Raw genomic sequence first — 17,757 nt, forward strand, 5'->3', positions numbered from 1 at the left:
GTCTATTTTGAAGATGTGTCTATTTTGTGGGTTAGGCCTATTTAAATCGAAAGTGAAGTTTTGGAGAGATTTATCAGCTCTGCAGTCAAGTGTCTGTTCGTATACATGTACACTCTACTGAAAGCTGCTCAACAAAACGGTAAGCTTTGAATAAACTGTAAAGAAGGATGCAACCCATTATAGTAAAATATTTTAGCCTATGATTATTCACTTTCAGTGTTCAATTTTCCACTGCAAGATATGTCTATATTGTTAGGCGATTAACTCATTAATATTTTTTGTTGCACTGTTTAGGAAGCGTTCAGCTCGATGCATTAGCCTAGATCTAAAAACGTTGTATTTACTTACTAGAAATGTATATTTTAATTTGCCAACCCTACCAGTCTACAATTTAAATGACCATTTTTATATAAATATATTTCTCTCCTTCACATACTTTATAGTGAGGGATTTATGATGCCATGGATTCCATATGCACAACAGACACAGGTACCGTAACACATCGCACACACAGCAAAATCCGTTGATTCACACATTAGTCTGAATTCTGCTGCTTTAAATACGACACACCAACGCCCGATTTCCCAAAAGCATCTTAAGGCTAAATTCATCATTAGAACGTAAGAGAATCTTTACATTTCCGAGCCGTTTCCCAAAACCACTTGAAATCAACGCCTGCCTTAGACCACTCGTAGAACAGCTGTGCCTCGTTAGATCACCTTCTGTCCTCCTGCGTCACTTTACACGCAGAAAATCTATGCTAAACATAGAATGAAGACGTTAATCAGTCTCTGTGACCACCGAAAACGTCCTAGATTAATATAAATAGCCGAAATAGTTTGTACCTAAGAGTATTAGTGCCAAGTGAAGATAACAAAAAATAAACAGCGATTGCTGGTGGTACTTCGATACATTTATATTTGTTGCATGTACTTGCTGCATGTACTTTAAAAAAGTTACATTATTTCGAGAATAAAGTGCCATTATTTCGAGAATAGTTGCAATATTTCGAGAATAAAGTAGCAATATTTCGAGATTCAACAAAACAATTATTTTCGAGATTAAAGACAACATGTTGAGAATAAAGTCAACATTTTAAAAATAAAGTTACCGTCATATTTCAAGATTAAAGTGTGGGATTTGGTTATTAATTGCATGTCTCCCTGGCCCCTTGTTGCTGTGCGCGCCACTGTTGAAATGCCTGAGGTAGAGAAGACTGGTGAAACTATACTTTAGAATTTGCTTTAGTAACAAGGAATTTCTTTCTCTTTTAGCTCATAATAACCATATTATTATGTTTATTAAGACCTGGAAGAGTTTGTGCCACAGCTTGGGTCTTTTCAGAAGGAGAACCACGCAGACATGGATGAGGTATTTCATCCAAATCCGTGTCCTTTGGTAGGTGTATCACACTCGCAGTGGTGTAAAGTACTTAAGTAAAAATACTGGAAAGTACTACATAAGTCGTTTTTGGGGGGTATCTGTACTTTCCTGTACAATTTATATTTTTTGACAACTTTTACTTCACTACATTCCTAAAGAAAATGTACTTTTTACTCCATACGTTTTCCCTGGCACCCAAAAGTACTCGTTACATTTTAAATGCTTAGCAGGAACTGACAATTGTCTAATTCACACATTTATCAAGAGAATATCCCTGGTCATCACTACTGCCTCTGATTGGTGGACTCACTAAACACATGCATCGTTTGTAAATTATGTCTGAGTGTTAGTGTGCCCCTGGCTATCCGTAAATTTAAAAAACAAGAACATGGTTTGCTTAACGTAAGGAATTTGAAATTATTTATACTTTATATGCTTAAGTATATTAAAACCAAATACTTGTAGACTTTTGCTCAAGTATGATTTTACTGGGTGACTTTCCCAAGTATGACAGGTGGGTACTTTTTCCACCACTGCACACACGTTCAAACAGGCGTCACTGCACTAATATATGCAATTTTTAGCAGACGTTTTTATCCAAAGCGACTTACATTCGTACGTGCATACACACCATTCTAACCACCATGGTGCGTTGTTAGACTGCGAATATAGATTCGTTTTGTGTCCTTCGAATTCGCTACAATGTTATCCTCAATATCCTGCGCATGCCAACACCTTGCATAGTATTTTAGAGTAACAGCTAGGCCAGCAGCCTATATGTTAAAACAAAAGGTTAACTTACAAATGTGTGCGTAATGGCATAGTGTTCTATGTACACTTACAAGGAAGTAACCTCATACGTCTATGCTTATTATGTTGTGAATGTAAGTCACGGATTGGTGTGGAGAAGGATAGCGCGTCCGTGTCGGGCACATCGGCTGCCCGTAAACCCTGGTCATGGACTTTAGCCTGCCCCGTTGCTATGCAAAGCCCCGTCTGAGACCGCAATTTTACGGTCCATTATTATAACCTAACAGATCTAGCCTCTAAGGTGAGCAAATGATAGCCTAAGTTAGTATAGCTGACACAAATAGCCTATAAGAGAGACAATATCCCTGTTTTTGGATAACCTATGCATCCTTAATTCCTCGCATCCTTGAAGACATCATCTATTGATGGATAGTGAAAGGAGATATTCTGCTAGGCTACCAACCCAGTCATGTCAGATCAGTGATTATTTATTTTTATAAACTGGGTGGTTCAAGCACTGGATGCTGATACCACACTGACAGCTGTGGTATATCAGACCTTACATCACGCATATGACTGACAAAACATGTATTTTTACTGCTCTAATTACATTGGTAACCAGTTTATAATATCAATAAGGCACCTCAGGGGTTGTGTTATATGGCCAATATACCACGGCTAAGGCCTGTATCCAAGCACTCTGCGTTTCATTGTGCATAAGAACAGCCTTATTGCTTGAATAGCCTATCATAATTTATCCAATAGGCCTACTGTGTGTATATATAGATCAATGATTATTTCAAGAAAAAGCGAATTCCCCACTGCACTGAGGCTAGGAAACACTGTCACCACTGATAAATCCACTATAAATAAAAACATTTACGGCTGGCCATGCTTTCCACCTGGCTACCCTTACCCCGGTCAACAGCCCTGCACCCCCCAGAGCAACTTGCCCAAGCCTCCCCATTTCTCCTTCACCCAAATTCAGATAGCTGACGTTCTTAAAGAGTTGCGAAATCTGGATCCCTACAAATCAGCCAGGCTAGACAATCTGGACACTCTCTTTCTAAAATTATCCGCCGCAATTGTTGCAACCCCTATTACTAGCCTGTTCAACCTCTTTTTTTGTATCGTCTAAGATTCCCAAAGATTGGAAAGTTGCCATGGTCATCCCCCTCTTCAAAGGGGGAGACACTCTAGACCCAAACTGCTACAGACCTATATCTATCCTACCCTGCCTTTCTAAGGTCTTCGAAAGCCAAGTTAACAAACAGATCACTGACCATTTAGAATCCCACCGTACCTTCTCCACTATGCAATCTGGTTTCCGAGCTGGTCATGGGTGCATCTCAGCCACACTCAAGGTCCTAAACAATATCATAACCGCCATCAATAGGAGACAATACTGTGCAGCTTTATTCATCGACCTGGTCAAGGCTTTCAACTCTGTCAATCACCACATTCTTATCGGCAGACTCAAAAGCCTTGTTTTCTCAAATGATTGCCTCGCCTGGTTCACCAACTACTTCTCAGACAGAGTTCAGTGTGTCAAATCGGAGGGACTGTTGTCCAGACCTCTGGCAGTCTCTATGGGGATGCCACAGGATTCAATTCTCGGGCCAAATTTTCTCTGTATACATCAATGATGTCGCTCTTGCTGCTGGTGTTTCTCTGATCCACCTCTATGCAGGCGACACCATTCTGTATACTTCTGGCCCTTCTTTGGACACTGTGTTAACTAACCTCCAGACGAGCTTCAATGCCATACAACTCTCCTTCCGTGGCCTCCAACTGCTCTTTAATGCAAGTAAAACTAAATGCATGCTCTTCAACCGATCGCTGCCCACACCTGCCCGCCCGTCCAGCATCACTACTCTGGACGGTTCTGACTTAGAATATGTGGACAACTACAAATACCTAGGTGTCTGGTTAAACCGTAAACTTTCCTTCCAGACTCACATTAAGCATCTCCAATCCAAAATTAATCTAGAATTGGCTTCCTATTTCTCAACAAAGCATCCTTCACTCATGCTGCCAAACATACAGTGGGGCAAAAAAGTATTTAGTCAGCCACCAATTGTGCAAGTTCACCCACTTAAAAAGATGAGAGAGGCCTGTAATTTTCATAATAGGTACACTTCAACTATAAAAATGAGAAAGAAAATCCAGAAAATCACATTGTAGGATTTTTTATGAATTTAATTAGCAAAATATGGTGGAAAATAAGTATTTGGTCACCTACAAACAAGCAAGATTTCTGGCTCTCACAGACCTGTAACTTCTTCTTTAAGAGGCTCCTCTGTCCTCCACTTGTTACCTGTATTAATGGCACCTGTTTGAACTTGTTATCAGTATAAAAGACACCTGTCCACAACCTCAAACAGTCACATTTCAAACTCCACTATGGCCAAGACCAAAGAGCTGTCAAAGGACACCAGAAACAAAATTGTAGACCTGCACCAGGCTGGGAAGGCTGAATATGCAATAGGTAAGCAGCTTGGTTTGAAGAAATCAACTGTGGGAGCAATTATTAGGAAATGGAAGACATACAAGACCACTGATAATCTCCCTCGATCTGGGGCTCCACGCAAGATCTCACCCCGTGGGGTCAAAATTATCACAAGAACGGTGAGCAAAAATCCCAGAAGAAGATTGGGAGAACGTCATATGGTCAGATGAAACCAAAATATAACTATAACTTAACTCGTCGTGTTTGGAGGACAAAGCATGCTGAGTTGCATCCAAAGAGTACCATACCTACTGTGAAGCATGGGGGTGGAAACATCATGCTTTGGGGCTGTTTTTCTGCAAAGAGACCGATCTGTGTAAAGGAAAGAATGAATGGGGCTATGTATCGTGAGATTTTGAGTGAAAACCTCCTTCCATCAGCAAGGGCATTGAAGATGAAACGTGGCTGGGTCTTTCAGCATGACAATGATCCCAAACACACTCCCCCGGGCAACGAAGGAGTGGCTTTGTAAGAAGCATTTCAAGGTCCTGGAGTGGCCTAGCCAGTCTCCAGATCTCAACCCCATAGAAAATCTTTGGAGGGAGTTGAAAGTCCGTGTTTCCCAACAACAGCCCCAAAACATCACTGCTCTAGAGGAGATCTGCATGGAGGAATGGGCCAAAATACCAGCAACAGTGTGTGAAAACCTTGTGAAGACTTACAGAAAACGTTTGACCTCTGTCATTGCCAATAAAGGGTATATAACAAAGTATTGAGATAAACTTTTGTTATTGACCAAATACTTATTTTCCACCATAATTTGCAAATAAATTCATAAAAAATCCTACAATGTGGTTTTCAGGATTTTTTTTTCTCATTTTGTCTGTCATAGTTGAAGTGTACCTATGATGAAGTGGGAGAACTTGCACAATTGGTGGCTGACTAAATACTTGTTTGCCCCACTGTACCCTCGTAAAACTTACTATCCTACCGATCCTTGACTTCGGTGATGTCATTTGCAAAATAGCCTCCAACACTCTACTCAGCAAATTGGATGCAGTCTATCACAGTGCCATCCGTTTCGTCACCAAAGCCCCATATACTACCCACCACTGCGACCTGTATGCTCTCATTGGCTGGCCCTCGCTACATATTCGTTGTCAAACCCACTGGCTCCAGGTCATCTATATGTCTTTGCTTGGTAAAGCCCCGCCTTATCTCAGCTCACTGGTCACTATAGCAGCACCCACACATAGCACGTGCTCCAGCAGGTATATTTCACTGGTCACCCCCAAAGCCAATTCCTACTTTGGCCGCCTTTCCTTCCAGTTCTCTGCTGCCAATGACTGGAACGAACTGGAGTGATAGAGCACCAGCTGTCTGAGCAGCTCACAGATCACTGCACCTGTACATAGCCCATCTGTAAATAACCCATCCAACTACCTCATCCCCATACTGTTATTTTATTTAAATTTTTATTTTTTGCTCCTTTGCACCCCAGTATCTCTACTTGCACACTCATTTTCTGCACATCTATCACTCCAGTGTTTAATTGCTAAATTGTAAATATTTTGCCACTATGGCCTATTTATTGGCTGCACATATACTTTTTATATCGTTTTATTTACTGTATGTTTGTTTATTATATGTGTAAGTCTGTTGTTGTTCGTGTCGTACTGCTTTGCTTTATCTTGGCCAGGTCGCAGTTGTAAATGAGAACTTGTTCTCAACTAGTCTACCTGGTTAAATAAAGTTGAATTAAAATAATATAAATTAAACATGAATGTATTCAAACAGCTCCTCAGATTAGCTGCTTTGCACAGCAGGAGTTGTCTCTCATCCCACATACATTTGCATAAAATTCCTGCTTAATTTTTCATCCCTCCCGCAGCCGTTGGATAGGCTTATAATTTACTTTCACTTGCCCACTGTACCATACCATTAGCCTATAGGTTAAGATATTAAATTAAGGTATTCAATCTAGTGGGCGATACAGGTTTATAATGGGCTGCAAAATTGCAGTGTTGTAGCGAATTTGGAGAGCAGCTTGACATGGGACACATACACACTCATAGTCTCCAGGATCCCAAGATAATTTGTTTTTTGAGAATTCTTACATAGCCTACTAGCATATAGTCGTTAGAAGGATAGTTGCCATATGGGGGAAATACTACCGTTTGTAAAGCACCACGGATAAGGTCATTAATAGTTGCCATTTTAAGGTGTTCGCTTAGGCTACGCAGCAGAATTTGGAGGGCGGACTGACTGGGACTCAACCCCAGTTCTCCTCTCATTCAGCGACAGTGCCAAGAAAGTTTTTAGTTTGAGCTCATAATGCACTAAGGCCATTAGAAGAGTGTACTGCATGCCCATAGTTGAAATTGCCAGGGGAAAACTTGGTGTGTGTGTGTGCGAGTTGTTAGATCATTAGATTGATAAGGGTGAGTGCGCAGTGACGCCTGTTTGAACTAGTTTATCAGATCATTAGATTGATGGCCATTTGTTTGGTTTGCCTCTACTTTTACCCCCCCCCCCCCCCCCCCCCCCCCCCCCCACACACACACCTGCACACAGAAAATTGTTAGATTACTTGTTAGATATTACTGCACTGTCGGAACTAGAAGCACAAGCTATTCTCTACACTCGCATTAACATCTGCTAACCATGTGTATGTGACCAATAACATTTTATTTTATTTGACACACATTACCAACTTGTCTCGAACTATGTATGTAACCACTGTTCCTCCTGAAAATAATCTGTGGCACAGATCATGTAGTAAAATAGCAAGGATTTCCTTGTCATTAAAGACAATTATAAAGTATAGTTTCACCAGTCAGCTACCTCAAGCATTTCAACAGTGGCGTGCAAAGCGACAGGGAGCCAAGGAGACATGCAATTAACCAAATTCCATACTTTAATCTTTAAATATAACTGTGACTTTATTCTCAATCAAATTGTTCATTTATTCCCGGAACATTGCCACTTGTCACGTCTACTCCTGCTCCCTCTCTCCAGCCTTCAACATTGCTGTTCTACTAATATTCTACCAATATTACACACACCTGCCCCCCCACATTACGCACACCCACTCCCCGTCATTAAGCACACCCACTCCCCATCATTAAGCACACCCACTCCCCATCATTAAGCACACCCACTCCCCATCATTAAGCACACCCACACCCCATCATTAAGCACACCCACTCCCCATCATTAAGCACACCTACTCCCCATCATTAAGCACACCTACTCCCCATCATTAAGCACACCTGGACTTTATCATCACCTTGATTACCTTTAGCCCTCAGTAGCCTCAGTATTGGTTTGTTTACATGTTCAGTACGCATCTCCTCTTTTGTTAATTTGCCTTGCATCATTGTTATTTAACTCTCCTCACTGCATATACATGACACCACTTTATTCTCAAAATATTTCCACTTTATTCTCAAAATATTTCCACTTTTCTAAAGTACAGTCACGCAAGACAAGACTGTATAGCAAATATCCATATTTTAAAAGTTGTGAACAGAACACTTTGGTATAGCCTAGATTTAATTTTCCTGAAAATATATGTGGTGTGAGGAGTCTTAGGAAAATCTGGCTAATACCTGGCAATCATTAATTGAACATGTTTGTAAGTAAATGTGTTAAATTTGTGAACACAAACAAGTCAATATCCCACAAAAGCCCTTCGGCTTTATATGAGACTAATTGATGTCCTTGATTTAGGCTACCATCCCCATGGTTTGATTAATCAAGGGGCAACCTGTTATTTGAACAGTGTGCTGCAGGTGTTCTTCATGACCAAGGACTTCAGAGAGGCTGTTGAAAGGTTTGGATCTAGGCTCACTCGTGCACAAAGGATATTTTCTCCCCATGAAAATGTCAGAACCTGACTTGTTATACTTTGATATGAATGCATCTTAAATAAATGGTAATAAAAATAGTACAATTAGTCAGTAACATATCTCAATTGTCTCCCCACAGTGAAGTGTTTCCTACTGGTCAAGAACAAGAGACCATTGATCACAAGCTTAAAAGGCTGTTTCAAAAATTAAAAGAAAAAGAAGCTGACACAAAGGACATTTCTTGGACATTGGACATTCAAACCGGTAAGCTGAGCTGCTGAGAAAAAAACAGCATTTTATCCACAACAGGTTGAGCAATTGCAATGGTCGTGGTGTCATCATTGTACAACTCCAATGATATCATTACTGGAGTAGTGAAGCGCTGTTCTATTTGTAGAATATCACATGATCTATCATTGTGTTCTTCCCCCAGTATATGAGCAACGTGACGCTGCTGAGTTTTTTGAGAAGATTTTAAACGCGGTCAAGAATAATGTGTCTAAGGTACTGCATTACTGAGATTATATTGTACAAAACCTTTAAGGGGAACATTAAATTATGTAAATGTTTACATTATAAGAATATTATATGTTTATCTTTAGATCTTCGAAGGACAATTGTCGCACACTATCTCCTGTGCAAATAGTCATATTTCCAATATTGAACCTGGTCCATTTTGGGTTCTGCCCCTCTCCATGGACGTAACCTTAGGCCCTGGTCAAAGCTACAGTGTGGTATGGAAAATATATAACATAGGTAACTGCCAAAATAAAGGAAGTGTCTTAATCAGGTGTTGGGCCACCACGAGCCAGAATAGCTTCAATGCACCTTGGCATAGATTCTACAAGTGTCTGGAACTCTATTGGAGGGATGCAACACCATTTTTTTTTTCTCACAAGAATTCCATAATTTGGTGATTTGTTGATGGTGTTATAAAACGGTGTCTCGGGTGTCGCTGTAGAATCTCCCATAAGTGTTCAATTAGGTTGAGAACTGGTAACTGAGACAGCCATGGCATATGGTTTACATAGCAATCATGCTCATCCAACCATTAATTGACCACTAGTGCCCCGTGGATGGGGGCATTGTTATTCTATGGTGGCACAGCCATGGTAGCCAAGTAATGGCCAGACTAATGGCCTACCTAGCATTTTTATACATGTCCCTCAGCATAATAGGGATTTGAATTTCTTAATTAACTCGGGAACCACACCTATGTGGAAGCAACTGCTTACAATATACTTCGTAGGCTATCCCGCATTTACTAAAGTGTTTCCATTATTTTTGCAGTTACCTGTAGCAGCTCAGTGTTTGGAAACAAGGCAAATGTGAAAATATGTCAGGAGGTGCAAGAGACAATATTTACTAATGTGTTTGTATGTGTTTTCAGAATGACGGTTTTGAGGAGTTTTTTGAGAAATCAACTATCACTGGGGACAAGCTGTACTGTGCTAAATGCAATGAAGAAGTGGAAGCAACAACTGTGAGTAATATCTTTAAAGTTGTCTTTTAAAATCACTGATTGTATCACAAGTCTCTGGAAGGGTGTCACAGGCTTTTCAAAGCACATTGATGGTTCGAATGTCACTGTATCTTTATTTAGAGACTGTAATAATAATGACTGAGAGTGGGTTTTGTTCCACCAGGCATGTAAGATGGTACATCACCCAGAGATTCTGACTCTGCTACTCAAGAGGTTTGAGTTTGACTACCATAGGATGACATATGTCAAAATCAACTGCTCTGTGGACGTTCCTCACAAATTACAGACAGAGGTAACTACAAAACTGTCTTTATTTGATAGGTTGTTTATCACAGATTGTATCATGGAGGTAAGCCTTGGTAAGTGTTAGACCTACAATCACTTCTATATTAGATAGATCTCTTGAACTGTGGCTAGCATTCTTACCTCAAGACCAAAATGTTTGAACTTCAGCTACCCAGTTGGAGTACTCCTGAAAGGTTTCTGCAATATTTTTATTATTTTTATTCTCTCCTACATAAAATGTTATATTTTCATCTGTAGTTCATGGAATATATTTTTTATTGTCTGATTGCTCTGAACAGAATGGGGCATATGAACTCTATGCAATTGTGGACCATGAAGGAAGTCTAAGAAGTGGACATTACACTGCTACAATCAGGTCCTATGAGGATCAGAAGTGGTATTTGTTTAATGACAGCAACGTAAGCCTGGTAAGGGGGATTTAAAAATACAGCAGGGAAAGTATACTGGTAGATGGACAATAGGGGGTGGGCATAGGCCTACTGTAAACAGAAGTGTGTGTGTGTGCGGGGGGGGGCATATAGTATGTGCTCTGGAGTCGAGAGTTTTACAGCTTGACCAGACTCCGGCTCAGTAAGGAAGAGTTATTACATTGTTATTGTAATTGGACTTCATTTTATAGTGCCATTTTGTTTGGGTATGAAATGAACTAGACAAAGGTATAACTGAAGAGTTTATTTCCAAAAAGCTATACCCACCAATTTTTCACATTTGTGTTTTTTCATCAGAAATGATTGCTTAGGGGTACCTTCATGTGTGTGTAAAATATTACTGTTCTCATATTTTTGTATATTTGTCTGTGATATGTTGTTGTCTTACCTAGCTATCTTAAGATTAATGCACTTACTGTAAGTCACTATGGATACATTTACAAATGTAAATGTTTAACATACTGATTTAATTATTTTACTATTTCTACATTTCTTTACAAAAATGTAGGTATTAGTTACATTTGACTGTGTAAAACCTAGCAGTTCTACTTATTTCTCTGAGTGGGAGTTGGATGTATAGTATTTTGCAAAAAAAAAAGATGATTATTTGTCTCTCTGAAAGAAAAAGAAAAACCATCAAGTGACAGATTTTAAAGAAACCCATGCCATGATTAGATAGTGAAAGAACATACCAATCTCATTCTTAATTTCTATAAATAATAAAAGCTCATTTACAAACATTTCTGAAAATGGATATATGCGTTTTGGAATGAAACTATTAAAGTTAATTTACTCAAATGTATCCAAATTCAGGTGTGATGAGAAAAAAATGGAATATATTTTAATGTTGAATAATGCAACACTCAATACGTAATGCAGCTGCACTCTCTTTCTCCCCCGCCCTGCCCCCCTCTTCCATATAGATCGCATTGGAACCAAACTTAAGGTAAAATGCACCCCTTTTCATCATTTTGTGTGTGTGTGTCCATAAAATTATATATACTTGCCAAAGTTATGATCTTAAATCATATAAAAATGCCCAATATGATTTTTTTTTCTCCCTTTAGATCACAAAGTGCTTATCTGCTTATTTATAGGACATGTAAGTTATCAAATATTACCTTTTTGATATGTTTTACTCTTGTCATACAACCTAAAATATCAATATTCTTCAATTATTTTCTTATTGTTGTCTTCCCATTCTTCGTGATCTATTTACATCTGTAGCCCTAAATACTACATCATTTTTAGTTCTAGTTCTGTAGTATCAATTACTGTAAAACTGTGACACGTATTGCAGGTGGATACAGACAAGAAGAGGATAAGAGGTCAGGTGGAAACAGAGAGGAAGATGGAAAGAGTGTATGTGGAAAGAAAGAAAAAGAGGGGGAGAAGAAATTGTCAGGTGGAAACAGAGGAGACGAGGAGGGGAGCTCATGGTCAAAGAGAAGTGGAAATGAAAAGGATGCAGCTAAAAAGAGACCAAAATTTGAATGGATTGTAAATTCTTTATACTCATGGATAACAGCAATTGGATCATGGAGAAAAAGAGGAGAATATAAAATTGATGCAGATGAAAAGAAAGGAGAAGGGGGCAAAAGTACAGATGGAGAAAATGGAGATGGAGGGAAGGAGAGGTCAGGTGCAAAGAGAGAAGATGATAAAACGTCAGGTGAAAAAAGTACGGAAGAGGATAAGAGGTCAGGTGGAAACAATGGAGAGGATGATAAGAGGTCAGGTGAAAATGGAGAAAAAGATTATAAGATGTCAGGTGAAAAAAATAAGGAAGCGGATCAGAGGTCAGGTGGAAACAGTTGTGAGGATGATAATAGGTCTGGTGGAAACAGTGAAGAAGATGATGAGAGGTCAGGTGGAAACAGTAAGGAAGACGATCAGAGGTCAGGTGGAAACAGTGTAGAAGATGGTACAAGGTCGGGTGGAAACAGTAGTGAGGATGATGACAGGTCCGGTGGACACAGAAGAGGAGAAGGTTATAAGAGGTCAGTTGGAAACAGTGTAGAAGTTGATACAAGGTCAGGTGGAAATAGTAGTGAGGATGATGACAGGTCCGGTGGACACAGAAGAGGAGAAGATGATAAGAGGTCAGGTGGAAACAGTGAGGAAGAGGATAAGAGGCCAGGTGGTAACAGAGTAGGTGATAAGAGGTCAGGTGGAAACAGTGAGGAAGAGGATCAGAGGTCAGGTGGAAACAGTGAAGAAGATGATAAGAGGTCAGGTGGAAACAGTGAGGAAGATGATAAGAAGTCAGGTGGTAACAGAGTAGGTGATAAGAGGTCAGGTGGAAACAGTGAGGAAGATGATAAGAAGTCAGGTGGTAACACTGAGGAAGAGGATCAGAGGTCAGGTGGAAACAGTGAAGAAGAGGATCAGAGGTCAGGTGGAAACAGTGTAGAAGTTGATACAAGGTCAGGTGGAAACAGGTCTGATGACAGGTCCGGTGACAGGTCCGGTGGACACAGAAGAGGAGAAGGTGATAAGAGGTCAGGTGGAAACAGTGAGGAAGAGGATAAGAGGCCAGGTGGAAACAGTTGGGAAAAGGATAAGAGGTCAAGTGGAAACAGTGGAGAAGATGGTAAGAGGTCAGGTGGAAACAGTGGGGAAGATGATAAGAAGTCAGGTGGAAACAGCAAGGAAGAGGATCAGAGGTCAGGTGGAAACAGTAGAGAGGATGATAACAGGTCCAGTGGAAACAGAAGAGGAGATGATAAGAGGTTAGGTGGAAACAGAAAAAAAGATGATAAGATGTCAGGTGAAAAAAGTAAGGAAGAGGATCAGAGGTCAGGTGGAAACAGTTGTGAGGATGATAATAGGTCTGGTGGAAACAGAGGAGAAGATGATAAGAGGTTAGGTGGAAACAGTGTAGAAGTTGATACAAGGTCAGGTGGAAATAGTAGTGAGGATGATGACAGGTCCGGTGGAAACAGAAGAGGAGAAGGTTATAAGAGGTCAGGTGGAAACAGTATAGAAGTTGATACAAGGTCAGGTGGAAACAGTAGTGAGGATGATGACAGGTCCGGTAGGAAACAGAAGAGGAGAAGGTGATAAGAGGTCAGGTGGAAACAGTGAGGAAGAGGATAAGAGGCCAGGTGGAAACCGTGGAGAATATAATAAGAGGTCAGGTGGAAACAGTGAGGGGGAGGATAAGAGGCCGGGTGGAAACAGTGGGGAAAAGGATAAGAGGTCAGGTGGAAACAGTAGAAAAGATGATAATAGGTCAGGTGGAAACAGAGGAGAAGATGATAATATGTCAGGTGGAAACAGTGGAGAAGAAGGTGATAAGAGGTCCGGTGGAAACTGATGGGGGAGAAGGGTTTTAGAGGTCAGGTGGAAACAGTAAGGAAGAGGATAAGAGGTCAGGTGGAAACAGAGGAGAAGATGAGAGGTCTTTTTTTGGGGCAAACCTGTGGCAAACTTTCTGCAGTCTTGTGGAAAATTTTAGGAAAACTAAATAGTGTGACACAAAATGTTGCCAGAAGTTTGCAAATGTTTGCCACTAGTAGTTAATCTGCGGCAAACCTTTGGCAACGGTAATATGTATTGCCACTAGTGGCAAACAGTTGGCCAGAGGTTTTTTTCTTGCAAACAATTCTCTTAAGATTCTATTTGATTCTGTGGCGAACATGTGGCAACAATATGTATTGCCACTAGTGGTAAACAGTTTACCAGAAGCCATTCTGGGTGAGCACACGAGTTCCAAGACCAGGAATCGTTGATGACCAATCATGGGGATTACAAAAAAAGTTTGGAAAATGGAAACCAAGTTATCTAGCTCGCTACCTACCAAAGTCTGCCGCAACAAATTCCTTTTTGTTACGTTAATTAAACTTCCTAATAAACTTTAAAATTGTTAGCTGATAATTATCACTGAGAAGAATATGAAAATCATACAGTCAATGGTTCTGTATTTCTACATTGTTTAGAGGTCTACTCTAAGCATGAGACACATTTCAGCCAGCTTCCTGTTACAGTATTACTACATCCCATACATCCAGTACATGCCATTTGATGTACACCTTGATCTGAAATACCAGTTTTGACATGACAATGAACACAGCAGGGGAGTTGGCTAAACACACAAACATATCTGGTACCAGGCTAGTCTACCACTGAGTCAAATAAGAAACACTCTTTCCACAACAGAAGGAAGAAGAGGTCGCCAGATTATATATAATGCTGCTCCATAGTAAATGACTTGCTAGGTGTCAGTAATTGCCTCTTACATCAGAACACCTGACAAAGCCTGGCCTTTGACCCTACCCCTCCCTCTCCAGTACCAGGGGTCAGTACAGACCCCACTGTGGCTGCAGTCCTGGGGGTCAGTTCTGCTGTCTGTCTCCTGGCTGCCCTGATGGTGGACTACAGGAGGTACCACTCCTGCAGTTGCACTTGACTCAATGTGATGTGAATGACTGCTGATGGAAATTCAGAATCCATTAGGGATTTTTTTGTTTGTTTATTGTCTGAACTTAAAATGTATTTCATGCATGTTCAGAAATTGTTGAGACTGTCAACAAGATATGTATTTTTCGTGCATACATTTTTGATAAAAGCACCACATTTGGAAGAGATGTAGATTTGTGTTCCTTGAAAATATTTATATCTGGCGCCACCCCAAATTTGGTCCCTGGGGGACGTTTCAGCCATGTCTCTAAAGTGCCCCAATTTTAAAGGGATAGCTTCTTCAGGAGATTAATGATCATAGCAATGACATTAATAAATGAAGATATGCATGTATTTCATCACAAACTTGGCATTCTTAAAGAGACAGTGTGCACCTTTCAATGTAATACATCTCAATTGGAAACTTTTACACAATGTAGACACCTAATATTGCTACAAATTCATTTTTAATTTAAATGAAATTTTGTATCAACATTTAGCTTTTATAATAAACAAATATATTTACAAGGCACAACATGTGCTTCAAAAGGACAGAATTCATATAGGCCCAATAAAGGCTGTATCAATCAATTTAAAAATCGTATGTCTGGTGCTCCTAAATTGTATGTGGTGCTCCTATCTTTTGAAGTTGGGAGCAGCAGTGCTATTTTGAGATGACCGCAACAAAGACAGCACAGAGCTAGATCTAGGTACCCTAATAAGATTTAGATATGTATCCACCCCAGATTTGGCCCCTGGGAGCCATGGCAGCCATCTGACCTAATGGCCCCAGACTGAATGGCAACAACATCTACTCCACACTGACTCAACACAGGGGCACCCTAGGGGTGTGTCCTCAGTCCTTTGCTGTACTCCTTGTTCACCCATGACTGCGTGGCTTTGCACAACATCATCAAGTTTGCTGACCACACCACGGTTGAAGGCCTGATAACCAACAACGACGAATCAGCCCTTCCCTATAGGAAGGAGGTAAGTGAACTTGCATTGTGGTATTATGAACACAACCTCTCCTTCAACATCAGCAAAACTTGACTTCAGGAAGCAGAGGAGAGAACATGCCCAATCCACATCAACAGGACTGCCGTAGAGGGAGTGACGAATTCTGAGTTCCTCGGCATCCACATCCCCGAGGACTTGTCATGGACCAACAACACCACCCCTACCTTGTCACAACACAACTGATTGGCTCAAACACATTAGGAAATAACCAATAACCAGGACGTGCACGCACTGACCGACTGCCAAGTGTCTTCACTGACATTTTCAACCTCTCCCTGTCCGAGTCTATAATACCAACATGTTTCAAGCAGACCACCACAGTGACTGTGCCCAATAACACTAAGGTAACCTGCCTAAATGACTACCAACCTGTAGCACTCACGTCTGTAGCCATGAAGTGCTTTGAAAGGCTGGTCATGGCTCACATCAACACCATTATCCCAGAAACCCTAGACCCACTACATTTTTAATTTATCCGTTATTTTACCAGGTAAGTTGACTGAGAACACATTCTCATTTGCAGCAATGACCTGCGGAATAGTTACAGGGGAGAGGGGGATGAATGAGCCAATTGTAAACTGGGGATTATTAGGTGACCGTGATGGTTTGAGGGCCAGATAGGGAATTTAGCCAGGACACCGGGGTTAACACCCCTACTCTTACGATAAGTGCAATGGGATCTTTAATGACCCTTTAATGATCGAATTTGCACACCGCCCCAACAGATCCACAGATGATGCAATCTCTATTGCACTCCACACTGCCTTTTCCCACCTGGACAAAAGGAACACCTATGTGAGAATGCTGTTCATTGACTACAGCTCAGCATTCAATAGTGCCTTCAAAGCTCATCAATAAGCTAAGGACCCTGGAACTAAACACCTCCCTCTGCAACTGGATACTGGACTTCCTGATGGGCCACCCCCAGGTAGTAAGGGTAGATAACAAACATCCGCCATGCTGATTCTCAACACAGGGGCCCCTGAGGGGTGCTTGCTCAGTCCCCTCCTGTACTCCCTGTTCACTCATGACTACACGGCCAGGCATGACTCCAACACCATCATCAAGTTTGCCGATGACACAACATTGGTAGGCCTGATCACTGACAACGACGAGACAGCCTATAGGGAGGAGGTCAGAGACCTGGCCGTGTGGTGCCAGGACAACAACCCTCAACGTGATCAAGAGAAAGGAGATGATTGTGGACTACAGGAAAAAGAGGATTGAGCACACCCCCATTATCATCGAGAGTGCTGCAGTGGAGCAAGTTGAGAGCTTCAAGTTCCTTGGTGTCTAAACATCACCAACAAACTAACATGGTCCAAGCACACCAAGACAGTCTTGAAGAGGGCACGACAAAACCTATTCCCCCTCAGGAGACTGAAAATATTTGGCATGGGTCCTTAGATCCTCAAAAGGTTCTACAGCTGCACCATTGAGAGCATGATTGCATCACTGCCTGGTATGGCAACTGCTCGCCTCCGACCGCAAGGCACTACAGAGGGTAGTGCGAATGGCCCAGTATATCTATGGGGCCAAGCTTCCTGACATCCAGTTCCTCTATACCAGGAGGTGTTAGAGGAAGGCCCTAAAAATGTTCAAAGACTCCAGCCACCCTAGTCATAGAGTGTTCTCTCTGCTAACTTCACAGATCTTCATTGTAAAGGGTTTAAACACTGTTTTCCA

The 17,757-nt window shown here is 41.0% G+C and overlaps 2 protein-coding genes across 2 annotated transcripts; both read left to right on the forward strand.

Annotated features, from left to right (window-relative positions):
• The first annotated feature begins 448 nt into the window (after positions 1 to 448).
• On the forward strand, positions 449 to 11,600 carry LOC118966167 (ubiquitin carboxyl-terminal hydrolase 47-like). Its single transcript, XM_036989265.1, has 9 exons — positions 449 to 489; positions 8,315 to 8,417; positions 8,573 to 8,697; positions 8,867 to 8,937; positions 9,036 to 9,167; positions 9,824 to 9,916; positions 10,080 to 10,208; positions 10,501 to 10,629; positions 11,574 to 11,600. The coding sequence occupies exons 1-9, from the start codon at positions 462 to 464 to the stop codon at positions 11,598 to 11,600; spliced, it is 837 nt and encodes a 278-aa protein (XP_036845160.1). The 5' UTR covers positions 449 to 461.
• A 612-nt stretch (positions 11,601 to 12,212) lies between these two features.
• On the forward strand, positions 12,213 to 15,217 carry LOC118966009 (uncharacterized transmembrane protein DDB_G0289901-like). The gene is made up of 2 exons (XM_036987483.1): positions 12,213 to 13,606; positions 13,710 to 15,217. The coding sequence occupies exons 1-2, from the start codon at positions 12,415 to 12,417 to the stop codon at positions 13,967 to 13,969; spliced, it is 1,452 nt and encodes a 483-aa protein (XP_036843378.1). The 5' UTR covers positions 12,213 to 12,414; the 3' UTR covers positions 13,970 to 15,217.
• The last annotated feature ends 2,540 nt before the right edge of the window (positions 15,218 to 17,757 follow it).

Source organism: Oncorhynchus mykiss, chromosome 9, assembly GCF_013265735.2.
Source record: "Oncorhynchus mykiss isolate Arlee chromosome 9, USDA_OmykA_1.1, whole genome shotgun sequence".
NCBI classification, from domain to species: Eukaryota; Metazoa; Chordata; class Actinopteri; order Salmoniformes; family Salmonidae; genus Oncorhynchus; species Oncorhynchus mykiss.

Coding starts and splice junctions, on each gene's coding strand:
- LOC118966167 (XM_036989265.1), top strand. CDS start 462: ATGGATTCCATATGCACAACAGACACAG. Junction 490..8,314: donor CATATGCACAACAGACACAG/GTACCGTAACAC, acceptor TCCTTGATTTAG/GCTACCATCCCCATGGTTTG. Junction 10,209..10,500: donor CTCACAAATTACAGACAGAG/GTAACTACAAAA, acceptor TGCTCTGAACAG/AATGGGGCATATGAACTCTA.
- LOC118966009 (XM_036987483.1), top strand. CDS start 12,415: ATGTCAGGTGAAAAAAATAAGGAAGCGGATCAGAGGTCAGGTGGAAAC. Junction 13,607..13,709: donor TGGAAACAGAAGAGGAGAAG/GTTATAAGAGGT, acceptor GAAGAGGAGAAG/GTGATAAGAGGTCAGGTGGA.